Raw genomic sequence first — 16,703 nt, 5'->3', positions numbered from 1 at the left:
GACTCAAAATAAATCAACAGCAACACCGTCCAATAGGTTACGGTGGGGCGGAAGATGGGATTAACCTAACGTTGGGGGGTATACTGAGTTTGTAGCTATCCATTTGTCTCGGTTGGTCTAATGGTTAATAGTGATAAGGAAGGGAAGTCGTGTGGGTTGTTAGAGGGGATTATTGATCTGGACAGTTATAGTTGGAAGATTGGAAGTTGTGTGGACTAGGCTGGGGAGGGTTGGAGGGATCTAGGACTGGGGTAAATACGAGTTAGACTTGGGGGTGGAATTTTGAGCTTTTAGATTAGGGGGAAATGGGCGGTTTATTACTGGAATTGGAATGGGGAAAGTCTATAGGCCGACTAGAGAGACATTTTGTTCAAGCTAGGACAAGTCTTGATCAAAAACCTAGACAACTCTTACCGAAAGTTTGGTAGATAACCACCTATCTAGATTTGCAAAAAGGGGACTGGCCAAGAGGAATTAGGAAGATGATAGGTCTCAAGGCCAAAAGCTCTGATGAGGATGTGGCGTTGCAGCTGACCAAAGGTAGGTGGGCAGTCCTCTCACATCTCTATTGTAAAACTCATATACCTCCTCCTGCACACCCACACACATCTAGTCATGGCGAATTATACAAAGACTGACAGGGAGTTCAACGCTGTCTCTGGTGGTTTACCACGGTAATACGTCCGGACCCGGGATCCTAAACCTGTCCTTCGATGTACACGTTGCTGTTGAGTTTGTTTCTCGTCTTTCAGGTGGACACTCCGCCTCGAAGCGCCACCAGAGAGCCGCCGGTCATCAAGGTGATGGGGGCTGTACTGGCGCTGGCACTAGTAGGTACGGATTTATTAGGATGATATTTTAGGGGCCCGTCGACGCCGGTTCGAGGGCTGTCGTAATATTCTTGCGGACTCCCATATTTCCATGGGAAGATCCTGGACGGATATAAAAGGTAAGCTCGCGACACCTCAAGTCAGCAGTGCTCGCGAACGAGGAAGGCGCCTGGTCCAGAGGTATTGCAGCCGTGGTGCAATCTCGTGACTCCCTGGACCAGACCCGGTCAGGCAATCTTTGCGGGTTGTCTCTTGTGAGATTGTGCGTGGCGTTTTTTGTAGTACATGGCTGTTGGCTTCCCGTGGAGCGCTTGTGAGCTGGTGATCCTCGCGGATCTGCTACGTATAGTAATTAGATGAACCGGGCATATTGATGGGACGCCTGGCAGCGCTCGCGAGCGAACGGGGCAGCGTGAGAGAAATTGTTTCCTGGTCTGGTCGTAACAAGCCGTGAGCTTATCTTGTACCACCTGCGAGCGAGCGATCCTCGTGGATCTGTACTGTGCCAGTTGCTTCTCCAGAGGAGTATCGAGCTCGCTGCCCTTGATTGAATGCTGGTCATTGTCTGCAACGGCGCGGTGTGATGCTTGAAGGCAGAGCGGACATGGAGGATAGAGCCGGTGAGCTGGCAAAGCTGGCAGAGGCCTGAAGAGGGTTTGCAATAGAGTGGATGGCTAAAGAGAATGAGAGGCCCTCAAGAGTTTCCATACAGCAGCGCTTGCAAACGAAGATCTTAAAACTCAAGCTCGGACGAAATTCACCATAACACCCTTCCAATATCCAAACATAGCCATCTCATATCTACCTCAGCATAGCACGAGAAAGTTTATAAAGATAATGCATCCATTTAATCATCTAACTACGTCTTGTAAACAAGACAACAAGGGTATTATCAACCCAGAAACATTTCCCTAAACTCTATCCATGCCCCAAACTCCATATAAAATAGTGAAAAGTGCAAAACCCCCCAACGTAACGCTACAACGAAAAACTCCATACATCATCCTACCTCCCCCATCTTCCATTACTAGGTGGCAGGGATACCAAAACACAAGAATTTCCTCCGCTGTCCAACCCATCCAATCTTCCATTAACCCCCCTCCAAGTCATTGAGACGACACCGCGGAAACCAGAACGCAAGGATTTCCTCCCGCGTATCGTCCAAAGCCCACAAAAGCACCCCCATCCTCCCCCTAAAACAACCTCAAATTCGTCCTCTGCTGAATCCTCGTCCCGTTCAACATAGCCCTACTCTTCTTACTCCGTCCCTGCAGCCTCCTAAAAGCCTCCTGAATATGCCTCGGCTCAACCGGCGTCCTCCCCTCACTAGGCGGATCAAACAACCCCCCACCCAAACCCCCCATCTTCCTCTTCTTCGCCGCATTCCCCGCCGCCTGCTCCCCCCCTCCCGTCCTCTCCCTATGCTGGTCCTCATTCTCCTTGATTTTCAACGCCTCCTCCGTCAGCGTCTGCACCATCTCAAACGTCAAAAACCCCAAGATATCCACAATATCATCACTCGGCTTGCTATCCGTCACGATCCCAAAACCCGCCCATTCCCTAAATCTCTTTCCCTTACGGTACGTAAACGATGCTTGGCGAAACTCAGACCAGGTGACGTATTCCTCTCGCGTCATGGCCTTGGTCCGCTCGTCTGCCTTGCGGAGGCGCTGGAGGGTGATGTGGTTCATTTCCTCTTCCTCCTCGTCTTCTTCGTCTTCTCTCTCTGGGACTTCGACGGCGAAATAAGACGATGGTTCCCAGGGGAGGCCGACTTTGGCTTTCTTGTTCTTTTTGGCCGTGTCGTCGACTGGCCCGCCGGGAACTACACCACCGACGGGGTCTTCACCCGCACCAAGATCACCCTCTCCTCCCTTGTCGTCGGAATCCTTGACGTTTTTGCGGACGTCTTTCCAGGAGAGGAATGTCCGCAGACGGGAAACCTTTGGGGCGTCATCACGGATTTGGAAAATCAGGTCATTAATAGTGATCGCGCGGGCGCCGCGGCGGGCGGCGAGTTCGGTGCAGTTGCGGAGCTGGGACGGTGGTTAGTTCGGACGGGAGAAACATTGAATGGACACAAACTCACAATCTCAATAACCTGCTGCCTCACGATATCCTCGATAATCCCCGTCGTCTCGGCCGATGGCTCGCCCGTCTCACCAGAGACGTACATCATCTTGGTAACAATGTCAGCAATCCAGTCGCTGGGATCAATTTCAACCTCAAAAGCAACCTCCTCCATCTCCCCCTCCCGTCCAGTCCCCCCCTCTTTCCCCTTCCCCGTTTCCATCGGATCAGGCCGAGTGAGGAAATCCTTGAGCGTAAACGCAGCCGGGTCAAGGTTAAGCGGGATCAAATTGGCAGTGCCTTCCTCATTCTGCTCAAGGTCGTAGCCATTAAGGTCAAGTGGTTGGCCATTCATCATGACCTCGTCAAACAGCGCGGGGTTTCCCTTGAAGACGTCGTTACGACTGGCAATGGCTTCTTTGACTGCAGAGCGCGGGACGTCAATGACAGGGGGCGCGGAGTCATCGACAGCAGTACTACCAGTAGCAGCTCCGGGCTGTGGTGGCGGCACAGAAGTGTATCCGATTGCATAACTCGGGGACGGGGTGAAGAAGTGTGGCCTCTGAAACACTTTCTTGAATTTGGCGCACCGCGGATTGACGAGCCTGACGGGATAGAGCTCGTGAAGGGAGGCTTGAAAGTACATGGGGGTGTCATCTTCCTGTTGCTGTCGAGTCGGGGGGGTCGCCCCCTTCATGAACTGGCTATTATTCCGCTGCTGGACCTGCTCATTTCCTCGATGGGGGGCAAAATCACGAGGTTGCTCTGACTGAAGCATCGGAATGGGTCGCAACTGCTGCGGCTCTGGCTCGGATTGCCTTTCAGGCTCAGGCTGCTTCTCAAGCTGTGGCTGCACCTCTGGTACTTGACGAGGCGGCACTGGTTGAAGTTGATGGGCTGTATATAACTCTGGGGTTTTTTTGGGCAGCATCTTTCGTGGCATGACTCTGGCTGCGCCCCTTGTGCCTGTGGTGACAGCTGCGACTCTGGCACAGGATGCAGCAAGATTTCTTGGAGTGTCGACTCCGGCTGTGAGACTGGCAATTCTTGTTTCGAGATCTCGAGTTCCTTGGCTGTTTGCTGCAACTCAGAGTGTGATGATGTGTCTTGAGGTTTCGACTCTGATGGTTGCTCTTGAAAAGTCGCAGAAATGGCTGCGGGCTGCGACTCTGGTGCAGGTGATCTCTCTTGAGTTCTCAGCTCTGGCTGCAAGGAAGAGAGCTCTGGCACTAACTCCGATGGGTTCTCTTGAGAAATGGCCTGTGGCTGCGACTCTTGATATTTCGACTTTGGCGAGGTTGGCAGTTTTCACTGTTCAATCTCAATCTCAAGCTGCTCGATCCGGCAAAGAAGCTGGTCTCTCTTCTCAAACAGCAGTGCCTCTTCTGTCTTTTGTAGCCGCACCTCTTGCTGTGGCTGCTCTGCCTGTAAATTGGTCCAAGAGGGAGCAAGAATCTTGCTCACCGTGGGACCGTGTGTTGGGTTCGCAGGCGGTGCTGCCCGGCGAGAAGGGCGCTCAGGAGCGGATGCTCTCCATCCAGGTCGAATGGTCAGGGGAGGTAGTCGTGAGTTTCCTGGCGTCGGTAAAGAAGGGTGAGCGGGTGGTAGCTCCGTCATGGGTGGGCAACCTGACTGCCCCTTTTTACCAGGCTGTTTGGAGGGAGAAGTGCTGATCATTATGACAATCTCGATGTCTTTTCTTCTGGGTCTTGTGTCGAAAAGTGGTTGAGGGAAGCGTCATTGTGTGAGTAGAACAAAACATGGGGAACTTATGTAGTGTTGCCGTTGCCGTTGCCGTTGCCGTTGCCATGGCCCAGAATGTCGTCGCCGCCGCTGCCCAGGAGCAATACCGGTATAGCTGTTTTCACCCCCATGATGACTTTCACTGTGAGAGACATGAAAGCTGTTGGGGCCAGCACCAGTTTTCCTGACATCCCCCCACAGACCCCTCCGGAGTCAAGAGATCTTCCAAGTCATAAGATACCCATTCCCAATAGATTTCTCACCGCGCTGTTGACAAAGAGTACCATCTTTTTATCCCCTTCAAATGTGACTTGTCACATCATCTGGCTTTATGTATTCCCTGCCCGGCTATCCCCTCTGTCAGGCCGTCTTGCTGCATCCAGCTCTTGTCCCTGAATCGATGCTCAATGCCTACATGATGTCCTTTCTCCATCAACCCAATCCATTTCCCACCCAATCCATTCCATCCACTTCCCAACTTGTCATACAACCTAGCAAACAAAAAAGAGAGTCATAACTAACCTGCTGTATCTCTTGACGATACTTGTACTGTTTATCTTTGTCCGCCATTTTGATGGTTTGAAGGATGGATTAACGGTGCTGAATGGTTGTTGATGTCTTCCAAAAAAGCTGTTTCCAACGAGAGGTTATTATGGCTATGGTGTAGAGAATTTGGAAGCGATGAAGGTCTACCGTGATGTTAAACAAGAAATAGATATGTTGCTGTCAATGCTGGACAGGTGTTGACTGGCGGAATAAGTTGCCAAGCGCGAGGCTCCAACAAGTCCGTTGATATCTGGCACGGACCACATATCCCACGTGACTGTGAGCTTCAGGAGCTCAATTATCTGTTTAGATTGAACTTGAAAGTTGCTATTGAGAGAAAGCTGTTTAAATTGTCTTTATTTTTGCATGCCTTGATTCCTCTCACACTCCATGAGGCACTGGTCAAGCTGCTCTCTACCTACGTCTCAAGACATGAGGTTGAAGAACGCACGAGCCAACTGCTGTCAAGATGGACATGTATGGAGATTGACTCCACAACGACGACAGCCAAGACCCTGTCGCAAACTGTTAACGGCTGATTAGCGTGCTACCCCGCATGCAACGCACTTCCAACCCCACCATCAGCAACCAAGCTCTCAGCCGCATCCCGCCTTGCGCATTCGCAACCTCTCCCTATTCAGAATACTGGAGCCTGGAGCCTTGTTCATTGATATCAGACATCACCCAGTTCTCGCCTACTCCAAGATCTCCTGTTTCCTACCCTTCCCGTGGACACTGAGCCAGTCCAGATACCGAAATGCCTCCTCCAACATCCCCGGTCCTTGTGGTATGGCTCCTTCCTTGTCACCTTACATCGCAAGTAAAAAGAGTATCTAACAGGTCACCACCAGACCAAAATCAAAGTCCAGCTCAAACTAGCCATAGCCCGCCTTCGTATGGTTCAAAAGCGTGACGAGGCCCTTGCAAAGACCCAGCGCAGAGCCATGGCCCAGCTCCTCGAGCAGAACAAGGTTGATTCGGCCCGAATCCGCGTCGAGAACATCATCAGATCCGACATCATCACCGAGCTCCACGAAATCCTAGAACTCTACTGCGAGCTTCTACTAGCCCGCGCTGGCTTGCTAGAGGCATCACCAACATGCGATCCCGGCCTTGAAGAGGCTGTCAAGTCCATCATCTACGCCGCTCCCAAGACAGAAATAAAAGAGCTCCAAACAGTGAGGACGTTGTTGGCCGAGAAGTTTGGGAAAGAATTTGTGCTACAGGCTACAGAAAACAGCGACGGGAAAGTAAGCGAAGGGGTGGTCAAGAAGCTGAGCGTCACACCACCAAAAGACGAGCTGGTGCAGGGCTACCTTGAGGAGATTGCGCGGGCATACGGCGTTGACTGGCCAAAAGGGAAGAATAAGGAGCTGGGGGATCCTCCTGACTTTATGGATGATGATGATGATGATGAGAACCCAAGTGGAGGCCAGGCACAAAGAGTGTTGGAGGAACCGCTGGTTGGTGTGGATGAGGAAGCTGCTGCTGAGCTCAAGGCACAGGAAGACCTGAGCAAAGCTACACCCCCAAAATCTTTTGGGCCGGCTATCCCGCTTCATGTCAATCCTCCTAGTCCTTCCACTGATAACATCCACCCCAAAGTCACTCTCAACAGACAGGAGTTGACAACACCAACCAAGAAGCCGGCTGCTGTGACGAGAAAGCCTTCGGAGCAGAAAGGGGATGGGGTTCCAGATCTGGATGAGCTTGCAAAGAGGTTTGCACAGCTGAAGAGGTGATTTCTAGCCCCCTTTTCATTTGTATACTGCTACTTCCTTGGGCTCGGGAGCTTGGCGGGTTGGTTTTGGGATATCTGTTGCTCATTCCTATCATGCAATTTTTTTTTTTGACAGAGAACAACACCCTTCAGGTGGAATAATTACCTATGGAGCATCCAGGTGCTGTGATAATTGCGTTAGATGTGACCTTGAGCTGCTCCTTCCGTTTGTAACGGGATGCACACAACAGTAGCCCTTCGCTCCTGCCTTATTTTCTGGGAAATTCAACACAAAACACGTCACAGGAACGGGACTTGTCAAATGCTTCCATCTGCACCACTGATGGTTTCCTTCAAATCAACATCTTCCACCCATCTTTTCTTCGGCTACCTGCGTGAGTACTGATCGACCAAAACCGCTCTTTTAGGTACCCAGCTTCTTTTGTCTCGACCAAGAACTGTCAAACAAGCCAATCTGCTGAACGGGTCGCAGCTTGGTTTTATTGGTTTTCTGATCTCGGTTCGATCGTAGCACCTGGTCAACTCTCTTCTCCAGGGGCTTGCGATCCATTGCAATTACTCGCAGCCCCTGGCCGACAATATTCTGGTCCTTTCGAGAGGTACTTTTCAGGACAAATTCACGAACACATGTGCAAATACCGAAACTGACCCATCCTCTTGCACGGCTACAGGAAACTCGCAGAGGGCCGTTTGTTCCGGCCTTAAGGCTGCCACATTGCGGAAGCCTGCCGGTCTACTTGCTCAAGGAGCCCGTGTCTCCTGTTTGGAAAGAATGGGCAAGAGTAAGAAGAAGAACCAGGGCGAACCGCCACTTGGTGATTTTCGCAAATGTCCCTCCGCCCGTAAGCTCTTTGAGTCTCTCGGCCGGGCATTTCCTGTCAAGGTCAACAAACAGCGTACCCTCAACAGCTTTGTCATATGGCTTATCGAACGCCTGATTGACAAGGACGTGTCCAACCCGTCAAGCGCTGAATCCGAACTCAAAGAGTGGTATCAGCTGCTCAAGAGCTGCCGCATTGACGACCAGACCATCATTGATGGTTTTGTCGAGCTAGAGCAGAGCCACGTCTCAGAGCACCCTCTCGACGCGAGACGTCTTCACATCGTGGAAACTGAGTTGCGGGAACTAATCAGGACTACGGCCTCGCTGCCCCCAGCTCCATCCAAATCTTCAACAGCTCATAAGATTCAAAAGCCCTCAGGCACTTTGTCCAAGCCCATGGATGAACACAAGCATCTCAATCGGCGGGTGTCAGTCCTGAGGATTGTTGCTGGCCCTGACCCTTCAAAATCAACGAACGATTACACCCATCCGGATAGAAGACTGTCAGGCCTACCGGCCCGCAATGACTCTACCGCTGCCTTTGAAGGAGACATGAGCGATTATATCCATCCTGGAAGAAGGGTTCTTGTCAGCACACCACAAGAGTCTCCGAAACATGATTCTCCGCCGCCAACATTGGCTCATATGCACCCGGATAGGGCTGCATCTGTCTCGGTGGACCACTCCTCTCCTGCTCCCGAGATCATGTATGGCCGCATGCATCCTGATAGGATGATGTTTTCTCGAGAGGCTGCTCCTGAGCCTGGAGAGCTGATTGAAAAGGTAGTTCCCGCTGCTGACTGCATTCGAACGGGAACAGGAAGACAGGGCAAGAGTAACACATTTGATCCTTCCTGTCCCGATTTGCCGTTTTTATCAGGAGCAAATGCAATGGCCATGGAAGACTCGGTGAGGCAGAGAGAGAAGAAAAATCAGGAGCAGGAGTGGGAAAAGTTGGAGCAGGAGGAGAAGCAGAAGCAGACGCAGAAACAGAAGGAGAAGGAGAAGGAGAAGGAGAAAGGCAAGGATCTCTCCTTTCTTACCGGTTCCAACCGAATGGTGTTCGGTGATGACTGGGCGTTGGCCAGAACGAAGAAGAAAAAGAAGAAGGCCGCGCAAACTGAGCTAGTTTTGGAGTACGGTGAGAGCCCGGTTGACGTGGGAAACGCCAAATCGGCTACCAAGGGTGACAAGGAGTTTACCATACCGGGAAACTATGTGTGCAACCGTTGCAACGTGCGTGGTAAGTATGAACCCCCAGGCATGATATTACTGATGTTAACCCTATTAGGCCATCTTATTCAAGATTGCCCAACGAACGGGGACTGGCGATATGCCGTCAAAGCACCCGAGGACTACACTTGCAATTTTTGTGGAAAACAGGCAGATCACTATATTGATGACTGCCCGCGGAAGCCTTCGAAAGGCTCGCGCAACGGTCAAACTGAGCGTGACGCGCCTCGGAGAGTCGTCAGTGATACCATCCGAGATTCCGTCATAGACTCCTACCGACCCGAGCCCCGCTCCCACAAGCGACATCGCAGTATGGACAGTGAGTTTGACGATGATGACTATTTGGCCTCGAGACCTCACCGCCGTGGGACGAGGGGCCGCAAGTCTCGGCGTGCAGATGATGATCCAGAGAGCAACGTGTCTTTTCGGGGAAGGGCTGGTACGAACGACAGTCCTTGGGGTGACTTGAAGTCTTCCATCGTGGGTTATCTCGATCCAGACAAGCCCGTTGGTGACGAACCCCCCACCAAGGTCTACACCAACCGCAGGCCTCCGCTCGTCAGCCCAGACCCCTGTGAGGAGGGACGGCTTTCGTATTATGATGTGCCATCTGAAGACGCGCAGCCCGAGCACTCCACTTTGAAGAATAAGAAGAGGAAGACGCCCCCGAAGAAAACGCAGCTGGTTGTGCCCAAGTTCGAGAGATCCCCTATTCGTATCGCCAATGCGCCGCCCCCCAGAATTCGAGTTGGCCCACAGCAGGTCGGCCAAATGATTGAGGAAGAGAGGGACAAGAACGACTTGATCCCCTCGTTCTTCAAGATGTTTTTGGGCAAGAAGGTCTATTGCAGGACCAAGGCCAAGCGTCCAGTGGCAATTGACTTTATTGATATGCCCTCCGAGAGTGAGGGGGGCGATGACGATGCCATGGAGACTGACCAGGCTCAAGATTCTGTCAAGAACGAGCAAGGCGATATGTCCGCCCAGCTGAAGAGCCGGCTCTCGCCTGGGCCCTCGGTGGACGAGCCACAGCAGGCGACCAATTCTTCTGTCATTCAACACCTCCACGATGTCATCGACGTGGATGATGATGTTGTCATGACGGAGGCTAGGCCGTCTGTGATTGTCAGCGGGTTGGGAGACGTTACCGACCTCACTGGGCTATCTGATGGCGAGTCCCAGAGCCACATTGTGGTGGTTGATGATTAGATCCACCAACACCTGCCATGTCGGCTCTGGGGTGCTTATCTGTTGGGTTCTTGTTTATTTTGGGGATTGTTTATCATTGTCTCTGGCTTGAGCTGGGGCCTAGAGCTTTTCCCCGTGAGCCCGTGCCTCACATGGGAAATTTTAGCGGTGGTCTGGAGTTTTGACTTGTTTTCTGTATTATATTGTACTATTATTGCATCCGTTCCTTTATCTAGATTTCGCCAGCAGACAAATGCGATGATTATTGACATTTCTGTCTGCCCGATGGTGAACCTGCTTCTTTTGAGATGTTGATGTGGCCCTGGTTCTGTAATCCCTCCTACATGGCCGCTCTGCCCTGCTCAACATCCCGTGGCCTGCCCGTCTCTCCTTCTTCCCGACATGGGGCGATATAGACTCTCCCGCTCAGCCACGGGGATATTCATCCTCCTTTCCACGCACACAATCAATATCTTTTTCGCCATATATCCTCGCCCCTCTCACTCCAACTTATCCAAATGCTCCAACCTAGTCAACACAACTTGCTTCGACGTCTCCTCAATCTCCCCCGCGAGGAAGACCTCGTCCAGGATGGCGTACACCTTGTAAAAGTTAAACACCAGATCCAGCTCGCAGACGTTGCCAAAGAATGCATCCAAGACTTCAACAAAAAAGTGGATAGCCTCTAGATAGGCGAGCTCGTTGTCGTTTGTGTCGACGCAGGCGCAGAAGAAGAGGCCGGCGTAGCGGCGGTAGACGATCTTGTGGTTGCGGAACTCTACAAAGTTGGATTGGTACTTTTGGTCGCGGGGGGCGACGAGGCGGTGGACCTTTCAGACATGGGGTCAGCATATGGGATGAGGGACGAAGAGGGGAGGAAGGGGTGGAAGAGGTACCTCGCCCTTGACCTTGACTTTTTCGTCGTCGCTGTAGGGGACGTACCATTTTGCTAGGCGGGTTTTGCCCCTATTCCAAAAGGTGGTCGGTTGGTTACCAATGGGAGGGAGACAGAAAAGAGGGGAGAGCAGGGGGAAACGTACTGTCGGTTCTGGATGAGGATAAAGTTCAACATTTCGGCGACGGCGGCGGCGCGATGAGATTATCTTTGTCGCCGTGGACTGGTGTTGTCGCGCGTGCTGAAGGTCAGGGGATGGATGTGGTTGATAATCGATAAGAGAGCTGACCCCCGAGGTCGCGGCGCGAACAGGGACCTTGGCACTCACAGGGTTAGGGTTGGGTGCTGAACTCGAAAAAAGGGATGGCCATCAAGGTGCGCGTTTCAACTGTTATCCGATAGCAGCCGCAAACCCAGCATTTCAACATGAGATCACGGGGGTCATGCAAAAATAGGACCAAAAATTGTATTGTGACATTATTACTTCGTTACTGGAGCTCTACCGCAAATATAAACTGCTGTATCCATACCCAACGCCTCTCTCATGCAACGCCTATCTCTAACAACATGAAAACAACGTCATCCAAAAAAAAAAAAAACTTAAAAAACTTAAAAAAAAAAAAAAAAACTTGGTATCCTTCTCCATCCATGTGCGATGTGTCTAGCCGTGTAAAAATGCCCACAAGTTCAAACTCCTCCTCCCACCAACTATCCATCCAGTCGAGACATCTCCTTAATCCTCAGCCGCGCCCTTCCCCGCCTCCCTCAACCTCGCAACATACTGATGTCTGATCGTCGACAATGTCACAATCAACCCCAGCCCACAAGCACCCAGCGTGACAAAATACGCATTCCTGTAGCAGTCGATACCGTCATAGCACGACCGGTCACCATCAGGACTAACAATGATGTGACTGTCAAAGACGGCACCGTAAAACAGGTTGAAAATGTTGCCCGAGATGACAGGGCTGAGTGTCATGAACCCCCAGTTCTGGCTAAGTCCGTGGATACCGAACGTCTCAGCTACGATCGAGGGGAAGACACCAAACAAGAAGCCGTATCCGAGACCTGAGAGGCCAGAAACAAAACCGAGGTAGTGGGGGTTCGAGACGTTGAGGGCAAAGAGCTGGGCAATGCAAAATACGAGACTAGCCGCGACGAGGCACCAGGCGCGGCTGGCACCTACGACCTTGACAAGAAAATCAGATCCGACACCTGTAGATTTGTCAGCACAAAGAGCGAAATGACCACCCAGGGAAAGGCTCACCGCTCAGCAATCTCCCTCCGAAACTGCCAATGGACAGAATAGAGACATGCATCTGCTGACGCTGTACGAGGAAAGACTCGGGAACAGAGTCATCGAAACGCCTCCAGAGAGCATTGACGTTGTGTCCAATATTGCTGGAAAGGGTTAGCAATGTTTCTCCTCAAAGAAAGCGAGAGAACTCACTTGATAGTCATGAGACCAATGCCAGCCAGAATCCCCATAATGGTAAACAGCTGCCAAAAGTCGACATTGGACAACAAGCGCCAGCCACGGATATCTACACGATGGGAACGATCCATATCAACACTGCTCTGCACTAACACATCACCAGGCAGCGAGGACGACTTTGACATGAGGGACGAGGTCTCGTCAACGTCGCTATCGGGGGCCTCGTCCGAGGGGGGGCGGGCGGATTCAACATCGGTCTGGTCACGGAGCTGGGCGTTGGCTGACGGCGACGACGGTCCGGGAGCCTCTGCGTCTGTCTGTGCCTGCGTCGACGTCGCGGGAGTCGTGTAGGTGGTGGGCGTCGACATACCAGGTTCTACATCAGGGAATCTTCGCGCTCCTCTAGCCTTGCCGTCCTCCGATGACGATGTCCGCCGCAGCCGCTGCGTGTCCGAGCCGGAACCCCCGTTAGGTACCGCATGGTAGGCCGGAGTGTGGGGGTAGACCTTGAGGAAGCAAAATCCGGTGAAGATCAGAGCAAAGGTACCGGCGGCCAGAACAGTCAAGAACGCGCTGGTGTCTCCGGGAAAGAAGAGCGATCCGACCTGGGAGAAGAAGAATGCGCTCAAGCCAAAGGCAGCCAACGGGAAGGCCGTGGCGGTGCCTCGATGGTGTGGCCAGTTGAGCGCCGACGTTTTGACTGCCGCCTGGAACGCCATACATCCGCCCAGGCCGGTAAGATACGAAAAGAAACATAACAGCGGAACCGAACCGGCCGCGTTTTCGTACGAGGCGCGAAAGGGGTAGTACCCGAGGCCGAGGAGAAGCGCGCCGGCTGCCACGGCTGGTCGGGGTCCACGGTTATCGACAAACAACCCGATAGGTACGCCCATCGAATACATGCCCAGATTACCCGCCGCTCCGATCAGGTTACTCTCCGTCGTCGTGAGGTTGAGCTTATCGGCGAACTGCGGGGCCCAGGCCGAGTACACATACTGAACCACGAAGGTTTACAACCGTCAGCGCTCCCGTCACCGAACCAAATCCCAACAGCCTGCCAAATGTCCCCCCAAGGAATCACATACGTTGGTACCGCACGCGAGCGATATGACTGTCGCGGCGACGCTGGAAACCATGCGCGCGCGGTGTAGTTGTTGGTCGAGCATTGTTTCGTCGGGGTGCTGCGATAGCGGAGCACGGCGATGATGTATTTATCTGGATGTCAGCGGAAAAGCATCCCGGCGGGTTCGAGATGCGATAGGAGGAGAGCGAAGTCGATCGCTCAGGGCATTGCGGGAAAAGAGCGGGCGTGAGAGGAGAGTAAAAAGACGATTGCGAAAAACGGTACAGACAGAATTACAATCAACAAAAAGATGGGGGGGATGGGATGACGGTGGTTGTCGTTGTTTCGAATCCCCTTGCCAAGATAAGGCGAGCAGCCGGGGGGGGGGGTGTGCCCTTTGACCCCTGTGACAGCCGCCAAACAAGCAGTGGAGATCGGTTCTGCCCGTTGCGTAACCGTTCGCTTATAGCGACTGTGATTGGTGGAATGGCCTCAAACACCCACTGGGATGACCCGATAAGAACATTCTTATCATTTACACAAACTCTCGCCAGTTGAATCAACTTCAGTATTGCCTGGTTCTATGAGCTGTATACTCTACACATTTGTGCCTCTGACACAACCACGATACCGCCTCAGACGCTCCAAATCTCGGGACCTGTTGCCTGACCACCTGCCATGTGCCTGTGACATGTGTTCATGTGAGACACTGCAGATAGCTTGGTATTGCGTAACACAGGGGAAACTTTACCTAACAACACCACCACGGCCCCTCGAAATTACATAACGATACCAGCCCAACCTATCGTGTTACCTAAATATTCAATTCCTCATCTTGGGTGTTCATAGTGTCAGTGTTCTAGAACATGGTGAGAGCTTTGAAACGTGTGGACTCGGAGGAACATGCGAAGCCCATCGGGTTTACTCGGTCGGGTATGTTTGACCATGAAAAAAAGGCCCCACGATAGTATTCACATAGGTTGCCAGAATGGTAGACACTAACCCACAGTATCACTTCGGGTATTCGTATGTGTAGAGTCTATTATGATCCATATGTTGACTTTTTGGGTATCCTTTGTCGTCTCATGAAGCTTAAAAGGAAGATGGTCTTGTCGAGACATTATTGCAGACATCAGGGATGTGTCCGATTTTGAGAAGCACTTGGCATGTTCGAGAAAAGCTTGTCTTGGGGCTCTGACCGGGGGGGTACATGATCAGAAGCATCTACAACCTTGAAGCCAAGCTGAGATGCCGAGACCGAACCCAAGATAAGACTGATACACATCAAGTATCGTTATCGTGAAGATGAAACGATGTATCAGACGGTCCCCTACAAGTTGTCCATCCATCCTTCAGGCGTTCATCGGACCTTGATACGCATCTCTCAGCTTATCAGACCTTGTAGACATCCCTCACCCTACTCCGTCTCATCCCCCTCGTCATCATCCCCCCTCCCCACCTCCAACCTCACTCCCTCCCCCTCATTCCACCCCCAAACAACCACATAATGCCCCGCCAACAACTTCCACTCCTCCACCTCATCCAACCTCTCCAACCCATCCACCCTCTCCCTCTCCCCCTCCCCCACCCACTCCTCCCAAATCTGATCCACAGTCCTACTCCTCACCTCCCTAAATCCAGCCTCCAGCAACCTCCTCTCCTGATCCTCCTGCGTCTGGTACACAGCCAAAGTCGGCATCGTCACCCCCCGCGCAGCAAGATTAGAAATCATCATCCGTCCAAACGCATCCCCCGGCAAAATCGGCTCGTAAATCACCAGGCCCAAACTAGGGAAACAAGACGTAAAAGAGGTGATTATATCCGATGCTGTCGAAGGTGGGAGGTAGCAAAGGCAGCATTCGGACAGCAGCAGTGTCGGGCACTCCTGTGATAGTCCCGGGAGGGAGGAAGGAGAAGATGGAAAAAACCGGAGATCAAGCGGGTGGAGAGTGAGGGTATTGCCTGTTTCTGGGTTCGCATGCTGCTTCGAGACATAAGACTGGTTCGTGGCCGAGTTTGGGAGTGGCATTGGCGGGGAGAGGATGCCGTTCAGCGCTGGGACTGTCCGGATGAGGGTGTTCTTCTTGGAGATGATAACCGGGAAGTCGATTTCATGATAGTGGATGTTTTGGTGTTTTTGAGACGAGGTGAATAATCGAAAGCAGCGGGTGTCTGTTCCTGCTCCGAGGGAGACTATCTGCCGGGGTTTGCCGGTGGAGAAAGTGCTGGAGAGGAAGCGGTGGATGAGAATGTCTATCGCTGTCGTGCGGGTGTATGTTCCTCTGTTTATTATTGGGAGTCTGCGGGGTGTGGGTAGTCCTGGGCCTGGACCGGAGTGGAACGGTGGTGGTGAGGGAGCTACGAAGTAGCCGGCGAAGGGGTCGATGAGGTAGTCTAGTTCTACGGCGCTGAGGCGGGAGACAGCAGCGTCGGCGTCGGTTCCCTGGATTGTGGTGTCATGGCTGGCTGATGGCCCGGAGGAGCTACCCCGGTGTGAGCCGCCCCGGCCCCGGCCTCGGGATCCTCCACGGCTGCCGCGGAGGGAGAGAAGGTTGGGTATTGATGGGGCGGACATGGTTCGGTAAAGAGTTTGGTGGATCGGTGAGTGTGATGAACAACCCGAGCGCTATGAAAAGCCTCTCATTCCGCTCTCGCCAGAGGATATCGGGATACCAGATTGCCAGAAATCGTTGTGTTGCCGTGTGTTGGGATGACGTCGGTGAGGCTCATGACAAGCTCAAGAGGTGTTGTGGGGTCAAGTGTTGGGCGTTCTTAACAGTTTTGGCGGTAAAATAGGCTCAAACTGCTAACAGAATAGCTGCAAGCTACGCAATCTTTTTAGTGGGGGTTAGTAGCTGTTTGCTCGCATGTTCATCCACTTTCAACCTCGCTACATAAAACGGGGGAAAGTCGGATATACAGCGATGGGTTTTCTCACGTACTTAGGGATATTCTTTATAAAAAAAAGATTTCTTTCATCGTTTGCCGCATCCAGATCCTCTCTAGATTCCGATCTGGAAACCGAGGACTTGAAAGATCGTAGAAACACTTCGACGGCCTACCTACAATGGTCAGCTTGTGCCTAGAACACGGTTGTCACCTCGAGGAGAACACTGTTCACAAAGAAACCAAAACA

At 52.3% G+C, this 16,703-nt stretch overlaps 6 protein-coding genes across 6 annotated transcripts; 2 read left to right on the top strand and 4 right to left on the bottom strand.

The window, feature by feature from the left end:
- Positions 1–2,023: 2,023 nt before the first annotated feature.
- Positions 2,024–3,843, bottom strand: SPT3 (Transcription initiation protein spt3; the record flags this gene model as incomplete). The annotated part of the gene is made up of 2 exons (XM_062891845.1): positions 2,024–2,866; positions 2,920–3,843. 2 exons carry the CDS (start codon positions 3,841–3,843, stop codon positions 2,024–2,026), a joined length of 1,767 nt encoding a protein of 588 aa, XP_062740643.1.
- Positions 3,844–5,559: 1,716 nt separating this feature from the next.
- Positions 5,560–7,284, top strand: IST1 (Vacuolar protein sorting-associated protein ist1). Its single transcript, XM_062891846.1, has 2 exons — positions 5,560–5,976; positions 6,041–7,284. The coding sequence occupies exons 1-2, from the start codon at positions 5,947–5,949 to the stop codon at positions 6,929–6,931; spliced, it is 921 nt and encodes a 306-aa protein (XP_062740642.1). The 5' UTR covers positions 5,560–5,946; the 3' UTR covers positions 6,932–7,284.
- A 418-nt stretch (positions 7,285–7,702) lies between these two features.
- On the top strand, positions 7,703–10,195 carry QC762_601480 (uncharacterized protein; the record flags this gene model as incomplete). Its single annotated transcript, XM_062891847.1, has 1 exon — positions 7,703–10,195. The coding sequence occupies one exon, from the start codon at positions 7,703–7,705 to the stop codon at positions 10,193–10,195; it is 2,493 nt and encodes an 830-aa protein (XP_062740641.1).
- A 137-nt stretch (positions 10,196–10,332) lies between these two features.
- BRO1_2 (bck1-like resistance to osmotic shock) lies at positions 10,333–11,342 on the bottom strand. Its single transcript, XM_062891848.1, has 3 exons — positions 11,215–11,342; positions 11,071–11,140; positions 10,333–11,004 (listed from the first exon to the last, which is right to left on the bottom strand). The coding sequence occupies exons 1-3, from the start codon at positions 11,244–11,246 to the stop codon at positions 10,675–10,677; spliced, it is 432 nt and encodes a 143-aa protein (XP_062740640.1). The 5' UTR covers positions 11,247–11,342; the 3' UTR covers positions 10,333–10,674.
- Positions 11,343–11,521: 179 nt separating this feature from the next.
- On the bottom strand, positions 11,522–14,112 carry QC762_601500 (uncharacterized protein). The gene is made up of 4 exons (XM_062891849.1): positions 13,590–14,112; positions 12,520–13,499; positions 12,337–12,470; positions 11,522–12,284 (listed from the first exon to the last, which is right to left on the bottom strand). The coding sequence occupies exons 1-4, from the start codon at positions 13,668–13,670 to the stop codon at positions 11,803–11,805; spliced, it is 1,677 nt and encodes a 558-aa protein (XP_062740639.1). The 5' UTR covers positions 13,671–14,112; the 3' UTR covers positions 11,522–11,802.
- Positions 14,113–14,984: 872 nt separating this feature from the next.
- Positions 14,985–16,142, bottom strand: PPM1 (carboxy methyl transferase for protein phosphatase 2A; the record flags this gene model as incomplete). Its single annotated transcript, XM_062891850.1, has 1 exon — positions 14,985–16,142. The coding sequence occupies one exon, from the start codon at positions 16,140–16,142 to the stop codon at positions 14,985–14,987; it is 1,158 nt and encodes a 385-aa protein (XP_062740638.1).
- Between the last annotated feature and the right edge of the window lie 561 nt (positions 16,143–16,703).

The sequence above is a fragment of the Podospora pseudocomata genome, chromosome 6 (genome assembly GCF_035222375.1).
Source record: "Podospora pseudocomata strain CBS 415.72m chromosome 6, whole genome shotgun sequence".
Classification (NCBI taxonomy): domain Eukaryota; kingdom Fungi; phylum Ascomycota; class Sordariomycetes; order Sordariales; family Podosporaceae; genus Podospora; species Podospora pseudocomata.
Note: the sequence above shows the minus strand (reverse complement) of the source record. Positions and strands in the feature narration are given on the sequence as shown.